An 11,383-nucleotide genomic window follows, 5' to 3' on the forward strand; every position below is an offset into this window, starting at 1 on the left:
ATGGTAGTAATTTGCCTTGCCACCCTTGCATTCTACCCTCCACCTTTGCCACCATGTTGTTAAAATATATTATCTTTTTCCTACCCACATAATAGGACACCCCAAATACTGTATAGGAAATGGACAATTAGGGAAGCCAGTGATCCTTTGAATTTCAGATATCCTAGGATCATCATCCTGAACAGAAGTATAGAATCCAGACTTTTCTTTATTCAACAGCTGTCCTGAAACTTGTTTATAGAGCCTCAACTTGTCCATCATCATATTTAATGATAATGAGTCGCAGGATGAGAATAGTATGGTGTCATCAGCATAGAACAGATGAGTGATGGTGGGACCCTTCTTTTCTGTAAAGTATGGATTGAATCCTGAGCCAATTAAGCTATCCATAAGTTTTGACAATAATTCTGCCCAATCACAAAGAGGGATGGAGAAAGAGGATCCCCTTGCTTGATTCCTCTACTAGATTTGAAGAAGCCATGCCTAACTCCATTGATATTTATAGAATATCACATATTAGTCATGAGCCTCCACACCATATCTATCAAACATTCTGAAAATCCCATTTGCCTTAGTATTTGACAGAGGTTTTTCCAAGAGACCCTGTCATATGCTTTGGCCATATCCAATTTTAAAAACTACATTCCCAGCAAGTGATGGTTTATTAATATTGTGAACCATATCTTGTGTCAACATAATATTTTCTGTGATAGACCTCCCTATGATAAACCATGTCTGATTAGGAGATACCAATTTTTACATCAGAGGACTCAATCTCTGATTCATCAGTTTAGAAATGATCTTGCATGTATAGTTACTAAGACTTATTGATCTTAGTTCAGTAAAGGACTGCGGGCTATCCACCTTAGGTAGGAGTACCAAACAAGTGTGAGTGAGTGCCTTTGGTATATCAGTACCTGCAAAAAATCAAGAATCATTAGTAGTAGGTCCTCCTTTATGATTTCCTAGCATGAGTGGTAAAATTTCCCTGAGACTCCATCAGGACCTAGAGCACTCTGTGAACTCATAGAGAACACCACATATTTCAATTTCTCCAACGTAGGTAATGTTGTTAATATATCATTATATGCTTCCTCAATGGTTTTAGGGATACAACTCAGAACCGAAAAGTCATTATGGCAACTTTCCTTTTTGAATTGTCTCTAAAAGAAAGAGATAGTTTCTCTCGCAACATCCTCCTCCCCATCAACCTAGCATCCATATTCTTTCCTCATCTTCTTCAAAGTAAGCCTCTTCTTTCTACCCTTAACCACATAATGAAATAACTTTAAGTTTACTTCCCCTTCCACAAACCATTTCACTCCAGATTTCTGCTTCCAAAAAGACTCCTCCTTCTTATAGGCTCTAATCAGTCATTCATTAACTTCATTTAAGGCAGTTCTGTTCACTTCATTATTATCAGCAATTAAGTTGGCTTCTAAGTCAGCTACTCTGCCTTCCAGCACTTTAATATTATCAAAAATATTGCCAATAGAACTCTTAGACCATTCAGATAACTTCTTGCAAGTATACTTCAGTTTTAAATAAAATCTCCACATTGGTGATCCCTGTACATCAATACCCCAAGCTTGCTCCACCACTGCATTGAAGTCTTCTTCTTCAGTACAGAAATCTAGAAACCTAAAGTACTTTACATGTTCCCTTTCTGTTAATTTTGCCATAGTAAAGAGTGGAGAATGGTTAGATCATGTCCTGATCAAGTGATTTACACTAGTAGAGTTAAACAAATTCATCCAGTCGTGGTTTACAAAAACTCTATCTAATATTTTTCATATCCTCTCCGCAGGGCACCATCCATTACACCATGTGAAATTTGAGCCTGAGAAACCAGGGTCCAATAGTTCACAATCCATAATACATTCAAGGAACGGCAGGCTCTTGGTCATACTATGTGGTCGACCACCCTTCTTCTCACAAGGATCCAAAATACAATTGAAGTCTCCAGCAATTAACCAAGGATTGTTGTATTTTTCTGCATGTCATTCAAGATATCCCAAAGTCCTTTCCTCTGATCTGCATCACACTTAACATATACAGAGGAAATCAGCACTACAACCCCATCCCAATTGACAGAACATGTTACTTATTGTTCATTCTCCTCTGCCATATTACAAATCACCGAATCATTCCAAAAGATACATATTTGACTATTTATATTTGAATGAGCATTTTGAAAACCTAGAATTCTCCTGAATTTATCCAATTTATCAGCTTTATGAAATGGCTCACATATAGCTACAAAGAGGATATTTTGTGATCTGACTAATTGATTTAATCTCTCCGAGGTACCACTAGAGTTAATTCCCCTAATATTCCAAAAGAGATACTTAATCATTAGATACATTTGAAAAGTAATTTGCCTGTGAAGATCCCACAAACTGTTGTTTAAGGTGCTTACCACCCCTTCTTCTTGTTGCTTGTCTGCCCCCTATGCTATTTCCTCTACCTCTGCCCCTGCCCCTACCTCTGATGGCATTGGCAAGCTCTGAAGTCACATTAATATCTACCAGTGATTGTGAGCAAAATGTATCCACCAATATGTTTGCTTGAGCATCAGTTGTTGCACCATTGGATTCCTCTACTGGATCTGTAGATTCTTCACTTACTTTTCCATCACTATCCATACTTGCATATTCATCACTTGCTTCTGAACTTATTTCATCTGAATAATCCACTTCCCCTAAGCCTTCATCTTCTTCATACGATAAATCTGATTGTTGCCCATTCTCCATATTATATTCAAAACACTACTCTGTTCCTCTTCTAAACTTGTGCCACTAATGAGTTTAAGATAGTTATTTTGGACTTCTCCATGATAAACTCCAATAGTGGTCTCACTAGTTTGCATATTCAAGTTGGCTTGATTAATATCCCTTTGCGGGTAGGATACATTTGGATGTGCTCCCTGTTGCATTATTTGCCCATTCTCTCCCTGTATTGAGATATCCATATTGTCAACACTTTCTTTCTTCTCTTGGTTTGTGATAATTGGTTGATTATTACCCTCTTCCTGGATCCAGCTTTCCTCCTCAGTTTCGTTTTTCCTCTTTTTCTTCTTACTGTTCCTCTTTTTCTGCTTGTTATTTGCCTCAGTGTAGTTTGTCGTGTGGTCTCCATTGCCTTCAATTTGACCCTCCTTTGTTACACTGCAAGTATTGTTGTTTCCATCATCTTCTAGTTTCCCTTTCCCTTTTCCTGGAACCTCCTTAATTGTTGAGAAATGTTGATTATCTTTAGGCTCAATGATGCTGATACCAATATTTCTTCCTCCCTTTTGTGTTGGTCTTGCCTCTTGAGTTTCAACACCTTGATTGCATTCCTTGGCTTGTTGATGTTTTGTTGTTTCTTTATTCTCCTTTGTTGAATTATAAAGAATTGTACTCTGATGATCTTCTTTGTTTTGGTGCTTGGTGGTTGGCCCAGACTTCATTTTTGATCCATTTCTTCTATTCACAGTTTGGAAATCTTCATCAACTTTGTTTGGTACTTCTTTTTTCTTTTTTTGTTCCTCTCTCTGTACCTTGTGTTGCGACCAAACACACTCACGCAAGTATACGCGGTCGTCAAGTAATAAAGTGACTAAAAGTCGGATATCGAACCCACGAGGACTTATAATTAACTATTAACTAAATTAGACTATCCTTATTATCTAAACAAGAATTAAATCTAAAAATATTTTATTCCAACTAATTAAATAAGAAAAATATAAATAATAAACTTTGAACAGAGAAAGAGCAGATTTTTATGATATCAATGTAATGAAAACGATCTAGGGTTATGGGCTATCTAACAATCCTATTGTATTCTTCAATTGAATTGACCGACTAATTTATCTAGCTTATTGGTTGACAGGGTTAATATTGCTCATAAGAATCTGTCGAGTTCTTACTCGCCTATTCAAGCTAACCTAACGCCCATATGTCTATGGAGTTAGAATCAACAAGAACGCATTTATAATTCCTGTAAATCAACCAAGCAAGGCAATTAGGTATATATCTATCCTAACTACGAATCCGTTCCCCGATGCCCGAGTTCAAGAACTTGCCCTACTCAATCCTATATGCAATATAGAATTCCCACTTTCGAGTTCAATTCTAGATTCGTAGATAATATTCAATTGGTGATCAAGCAATTAAATAATTAAGTGCAAGATTGAATAAATAAACTAATATGATAAATCAAGAAGTCAAAATCAATATCCGAATAACAATAGTCATGAAAGAACCACAACCCTAGAACGTGAAGTTTAGCTCCACATAGACATGGTAGCCAAACAAATCATACAAAGAAACATAAAAATTACTAAGTTTGGTAGGAGAAAGATGAAACTTGATGAATTCCGGCCTCCACAGCTTTGTCGTGGCTTTTTTCCTCTTCCCAATATGTTCGATAACCTAAAGGAGGCGTTTTTGGCTTATATATTGACCACTCGTTTGGGGATGATAGGCAGTGGAAACTTTGTGCTTGACTCCGTATTTTGCAAGAATATTATTCAGCAGTTTGTTACAAAAGTGAGTTCCCCCGTCGCTTATCAACACTCTTGGGGTCCCAAAACGTGTGAAGATGTGCTTCTTTACAAAGCCTACCACAACCTTTGCGTCGTTAGTAGGAAGAGCTATGGCCTCTACCCACTTAGAAACATAGTCGACCGCCACCAAGATGTATCTGTGTCCGTTAGAATATGGGAATGGTCCCATAAAATCAATCCCCCAAACATCAAAAAGTTCTACCACCAGTATATTTTGCAAGGGCATCTCGTGCTTCCTCGTGATAGTTCCAGTTCTTTGGCATCTATCACAATTTTTAACGAAGGCATGTGCATCCTTAAACAATTTTGGCCAATAAAAACCTGATTGTAGCACTTTTTGGGCGGTTCTATCCCCGCCGTGATGACCTCCATATGGTGACGCATGGCAGTCATGTAGTATAGCCTTCATCTCTTCCTCAGGAACACACCTTCTCACCAACTGATCTGCACACTGCCTATATAGGAATGGCTCATCCCACACGTAGAACCTTACATCATGTAAGAATCTTCTTCTATTGTCAGCTGTCCATTCTAGTGGCGTTACCCCACTTGCGATAAAATTCACATAATCTGCATACCATGGGGCTTCACCTGAGGTGATTGCTAATATTTGCTCATCCAGAAATGTTTCTTTAATTGACCCTCCTTCAGCTACATGGTTCCGGCTCTCTAATCTGGACAAATGATCGGCTACTTGATTTTCTGTCCCTTTTCGATCTCGGATCTCTAAGTCAAATTCTTGCAAGAGGAGGACCCAACGAATCAGCCTCGGCTTGGCGTCTTTCTTTTCAAATAGGTATCTGATAGCTGAATGATCCGTGTAGACGATGACTTTGGTTCCCACTAGATAGGATCTGAACTTGTCAAACGCCCACACCACTGCAAGCAACTCCTTTTCAGTCACTGTATAATTTATCTGAGCTGGATTCATGGTTTTGCTTGCATAATAAATGGAGTGAAAGATTTTATCCCTCCTTTGCCCCAACACCGCTCCAATTGCTATGTCACTTGCATCGCACATTAACTCAAATGGTTGTGCCCAATCGGGGCCAATGATAATTGGTGCAGTCACCAATCTTCCCTTCAGCTCCTCAAATGCTTTCAGACATGCATTATCAAACTTGAAGGTAACGTCTTTCTCTAGAAGCCTGCACAAAGGGGAAGAAATTTTCGAAAAATCTTTAATGAAACGACGATAAAAACCTGCATGACCCAAGAAACTGCGAATGCCTTTGATGGATGTCGGCGGGGGCAATTTTTCGATCGTCTCCACCTTTGCCTTATCCACCTGTAGACCATCTTTTGAAACCTTGTGCCCCAAAACTATACCTTCACGTACCATGAAATGGCACTTTTCCCAGTTTAGCACCAAGTTCGTCTCTTCACACCTAGCTAGCACTTTATCAAGGTTCATTAAACAACTATCAAAAGAACATCCAAACACAGAAAAATCGTCCATGAATACTTCTACATATCTTTCAACCATGTCAGTGAAAATAGCCATCATACACCTTTGAAAAGTCGCAGGTGCATTACAAAGACCGAAGGGCATTCTCTTGAACGCATACGTGCCATAAGGACATGTAAATGTAGTTTTCTCTTGGTCTTCTGGGGCTATAGCAATCTGATTATACCCCGAATAACCGTCCAGGAAACAGTAGTATTCCTGGCCAGCTAATCTATCAAGCATTTGGTCAATAAAAGGAAGGGGAAAATGGTCTTTCCGGGTGGCATTGTTCAATTTTCTGTAATCTATGCAAATTCTCCATCCAGTTACAGTTCTTGTAGGAATTAAGTCATTATTTTCATTAACTACTACGGTTATCCCCCTTTCTTCGGCACACATTGAACGGGGCTTACCCATTTACTATCAGAGATTGGAAATACAATACCTGCATCAAGCCACTTAATCACTTCTTTCCTTACCACTTCTTTCATGATTGGATTTAGTCGGCGTTGGTGTTCTACACTTGGCTTGTGTCCGTCCTCCATGAGGATTTTGTGCATGCAGAAAGCTGGACTAATGCCTTTAATGTCAGACATTGTCCACCCAATTGCTCGCTTGTGCTCACGTAGCACCCTTAATAGCTTTTCTTCCTGTAATTTAGACAAGTGAGCAGAAATAATAACAGGTAAAGTGTCAGAACTTCCCAAATAAGCATATTGAAGGTGAGGGGGTAGGGGTTTAAGTTCCAAATTTGGAGCTTTTTCAATTGACGGCTTTGGTGGAGGGCCACTTGGCCTATTCAGGGGCTCAAACGGGATTATTCCTTGCATGTAACCACATGATGTATCTAGGATTCCCTTCATCTCCTCAACCTCATCATCCATCTCCAAGCTATCAAACATCATGATTGCTTTTTCTAAACAGTCGCCTAGATATACACTCGTGTTAAGAAGTTTCTCATCCACCTCCACTACAGATATCATAGAGAGCTCCTCATAGTGGCGGGGGAGTTGGATTGCTTTGTAGACATTGAAGACTGCCTCCTCGTTGTCCACTCTCATAATCATTTTCCCTTCTCTCACTTTAATTATTGCATCGCCAGTAGCCAAGAGAGGTCGTCCCAATATGATTGGAACTTGTTCATCAGCCTCGAAGTCTAGAATAATGAAGTCAGCTGGGAAGATGAATTTTCTAATTTGCAGCAGCACATCTTCAATCACTCCTTCGGGGTAGGCTATGGACCTATCAGCTAATTGCAACATCACGGTGGTTGGTCTCGGAGCTCCCAGACCTAATTGCTTAAACAAGGATAACGGCATCAGATTTATGCTTGCACCCAAATCACACAGAGCACGTCCCACGTTAACATTACCGATTTGTACTGGAATGGTGAAGCTGCCAGGGTCCTTAAGCTTTTGGGGAAGCTTGTTTTGGACCCTTGATGTGCACTCCTCAGTAAGTGCAACCGTCTCGAACTCAGTCAATTTTCTCTTATGAGCCACTATGTCTTTTATGTACTTAGCGTACTTTGGAATTTCACGAAGTACATCCACTAATGGAATATTTAATTGAACCTGACTCAACATGGCGAGAAATTTGTTGAACATGCGATCGTCATTCCTTTTCTGCAATCTTTGGGGGAAAGGTGGTGGTGGCCTTGTAACCTCCATTCGCTCTGAACTTGCATCATCTTCCTTTGACTCTTGTGTTGCCTTAGGTGTCAACTCCCCCCAGGTATAGGTTTTTCTTTTATCTTCCTTGGCACTTCCTCTAGTTCCCTCCCGTTTCTAAGTGTAACTGCATTAATTTGAGGGTTCTTCTCTGTATCACTGGGAAGTGAGCCTGTAGGTCTAGTATTTTGGTTTGCTGCTAACTGCCCCATTTGCCTCTCAAGATTTCTGAAATCGGTCCTGAGCTGTTGATTGTCTAGTAACAACCTTTTCAGCAAGTCATTCGTACTTTCTTCCATTTGTTGGGGTGGCTTCTGAGGTTGAGTAAAATTCCCTTGAGGCCTATACTGATTCTGTTGACTTCCGCCCCATGAGAAGTTAGGATGATTCCTCCAGTTTGGGTTGTAAGTGTTCCCATATTGCGCATGTTGATTCATAGGACCTCTGTTTTGTTGCCCCACATAATATATAGATTCAGGATTCGTGGGGCACATGTCAATCATATGACTATCTCCGCATAGTTCGCAACAAATAGACATCTGCTGTACATGTTGCATTTGTTGTGTTGTCATTCTATTCATCTGATTTGCCAATTTTGCTATATCGGCTCTCATGGCGGAAAAGTCATCAAGCTCAATCAAACCGGCGGCTTTCTGTTTAATTCCCCTTCGTGAATCCCCCTCTCCTTGCCAATTATGGTCATTAGCAGTGAAATTATTTAGCAAGAGTTGTATTTCACTATACGGTCTTGCCATGCAACTACCCCCACAAGCTGAGTCAAGATTCATCTTTGATGCTTCATCTAACCCATCAACAAAAGTGTGACCCAATACCTCATCAGTTTGACAATGATGCGGGCAGTCTCTGAGTAGTTTCTTGTATCTTTCCCAAGCTTGACGAAGTGTCTCGCCATCCCGTTGTTGGAACCCAAGAATTTGGCTCCTCAACGACTTTGTCTTCTTAGTTGGAAAAAACTTGATTAGGAATTTCCTTGCTAGATCATCCCAAGTGTGGATAGAGTTCGCGGGCTCCTTTTGCAACCATTCTTTAGCTTCCCCCAACAGTGAAAAAGGGAATAGTGTCAGCCTGACATAGTCCTTGGAGACGTTCGGATAATTGTAAGTGTCCGTGATTTCCAAGAAGTTCTGAATATGCCTCTGCGGGTCCTCATGAGATAGACCCATATATTGTCCTGTGGACTGAATCAGCTGTACCATGTACTGTTTGAGTTCAAAATGCCCAGTGATATCAGGCTTAACAATAGCCTGAGTCATATTCGCAAGATTGGGCCTTGCGGCTTCAATTACCGGACGCTCTTCATTGCCTGCCATATCTATTGGCTGTGGTTGGACTGCGATGTCTAAATCTCTTTCTATTCTCGTTCTAGCTTCGTGTTCCCTTCTCACTCTATATAGTGTTCGTTCGATTTCTGGATCAAGAGGAATGAGGTTGTTTGCACTTCTACTCCTCTGCATTCGAGAGAAAACCTTGCATTGACACAAACCAGGCAAACTGAAAATTAAAACTTGAAAACAAATATCTAATAAAAGCTTAACTTAGTCACGTAGCTAATTTCTAAGTCCCCGGCAACGGCGCCAAAAACTTGTTGCGACCAAACACACTCACGCAAATATACGCGGTCGTCAAGTAATAAAGTGACTAAAAGTCGGATATCGAACCCACGAGGACTTATAATTAACTATTAACTAAATTAGACTATCCTTATTATCTAAACAAGAATTAAATCTAAAAATATTTTATTCCAACTAATTAAATAAAAAAATATAAATAATAAACTTTGAACAGAGAAAGAGCAGATTTTTATGATATCAATGTAATGAAAACGATCTAGGGTTACGGGCTATCTAACAATCCTATTGTATTCTTCAATTGAATTGACCGACTAATTTATCTAGCTTATTGGTTGACAGGGTTAATATTGCTCATAAGAATCTGTCGAGTTCTTACTCGCCTATTCAAGCTAACCTAACGCCTATATGTCTATGGAGTTAGAATCAACAAGAACGCATTTATAATTCCTGTAAATCAACCAAGCAAGGCAATTAGGTATATATCTATCCTAACTACGAATCCGTTCCCCGATGCCCGAGTTCAAGAACTTGCCCTACTCAATCCTATATGCAATATAGAATTCCCACTTTCGAGTTCAATTCTAGATTCGTAGATAATATTCAATTGGTGATCAAGAAATTAAATAATTAAGTGCAAGATTGAATAAATAAACTAATATGATAAATCAAGAAGTCAAAATCAATATCCGAATAACAATAGTCATGAAAGAACCACAACCCTAGAACGTGAAGTTTAGCTCCACATAGACATGGTAGCCAAACAAATCATACAAAGAAACATAAAAATTACTAAGTTTGGTAGGAGAAAGATGAAACTTGATGAATTCCGGCCTCCACAGCTTTGTCGTGGCTTTTTTCCTCTTCCCAATATGTTCGATAACCTAAAGGAGGCGTTTTTGGCTTATATATTGCGTACAAAAGTCGTGGGCCAAAGCTCTCCTATTCCTAGTCCAAATCGGCTTCAGGGATTGATGCTAAGGTGGATGCGACGCATCTACCTTGTCCTCCATTTCAATTTTTCTTCTGCGAAGGTGGATGCGACGCATCCACCTTGTCCTCTATTTCTCAGCTTGCATGCGATGGTGGACGCGACGCATCCAGCTTCACTTCTACTTCCCAGTTTCGCACGCGATGGCGGACGCTATGGCCCAACTTCACTGCTAAGGTTACATGCAGGATGATGTTTTCCTAGGTTGGATGTGATGCATCCAACCCTTCTTCCTCTGGCTAAACCACCTTTTCTTCATATTTTGCACTCCGAACACCTTAAATCGTCACACATAACTTAATTAGTCATCAAACCAATAATTACACCATGTTGGGTGTTTTAAAGATTGAATAACATCAAAAAGTGGTTAAAACATGGGCAAAGTAACATCAACACATATCGAAATATGCCAAACATCACTACCCCACACTTAAACCTTTGTTCGTCCTCGAACAAACCATCCTATAGTAGACGAAACAAAATTGAGCTCTTATCATTCAAAGCACACTGCACCTCTGACCGTGGTTATTTGCAACCATTAGGCTCTAGGCTATGCATCACATACCCTTCGCTTTACTTAAGCCATTCTTTTAAAAATATTCGAACAAAGATAACATGCTCACAACAATCCTAACCTCAAAAACCGACTCAATGTCACTATGCACTCATGGCTTGAACACCCAACATCATAGAGAAGTCTGATAACGTTACCTATCCCTCGTGAAACCATGTGCCCTCACAACAAGAACAAAAGAGCGAGTAGAATCAATCCACACATTCGAATATCATGCTCACAAAGAAAATCGCTCACTCTCACAAAAGAAGTCACATGCATGTAGTTGGTACCATATGCTTGCCCTTAATGTAAATCTCTACTAATGTAAGCTCGCTCGATCTAAAATCAATTAGGACTTTTTCATGGTTGTAATGTGGGCTAAGGGAAAGGTAGGATATATTTTAGGAATAGTGACTCACCCTCCTAAGCACTTTAATACATCACAAAATTACTTTAAGCGCAAATTCTTCAACACCACTTCAATTTCACAAACAATATCACCCCCAAAACAGTCCCTTTTTCTTTAAGCACTACTTTAATTCATACCCACTAGCAAGAACAAGATAACAATTTATTCATTT

At 39.6% G+C, this 11,383-nt stretch overlaps 1 protein-coding gene across 1 annotated transcript; it reads right to left on the minus strand.

The window, feature by feature from the left end:
* Nucleotides 1–2,348: 2,348 nt before the first annotated feature.
* On the minus strand, nucleotides 2,349–6,826 carry LOC142167063 (uncharacterized). Its single transcript, XM_075227216.1, has 4 exons — nucleotides 6,479–6,826; nucleotides 5,038–6,404; nucleotides 2,773–3,467; nucleotides 2,349–2,731 (listed from the first exon to the last, which is right to left on the minus strand). The coding sequence occupies exons 1-4, from the start codon at nucleotides 6,824–6,826 to the stop codon at nucleotides 2,349–2,351; spliced, it is 2,793 nt and encodes a 930-aa protein (XP_075083317.1).
* Between the last annotated feature and the right edge of the window lie 4,557 nt (nucleotides 6,827–11,383).

This window comes from Nicotiana tabacum, chromosome 12 (genome assembly GCF_000715075.1).
Source record: "Nicotiana tabacum cultivar K326 chromosome 12, ASM71507v2, whole genome shotgun sequence".
Classification (NCBI taxonomy): Eukaryota; Viridiplantae; Streptophyta; class Magnoliopsida; order Solanales; family Solanaceae; genus Nicotiana; species Nicotiana tabacum.

Excerpts from the sequence above, each read along its gene's own strand:
- LOC142167063 (XM_075227216.1), bottom strand. The coding sequence starts at position 6,826 with ATGCAAGGAATAATCCCGTTTGAGCCCCTGAATAGGCCAAGTGGCCCT. Across the intron at positions 6,405-6,478 it reads TAAATCCAATCATGAAAGAA|CCCCGTTCAATGTGTGCCGA; the intron begins GTGGTAAGGAAA and ends TAAATGGGTAAG. Across the intron at positions 2,732-2,772 it reads AAGTTTAGAAGAGGAACAGA|ATTTATCGTATGAAGAAGAT; the intron begins GTAGTGTTTTGA and ends GGCAACAATCAG.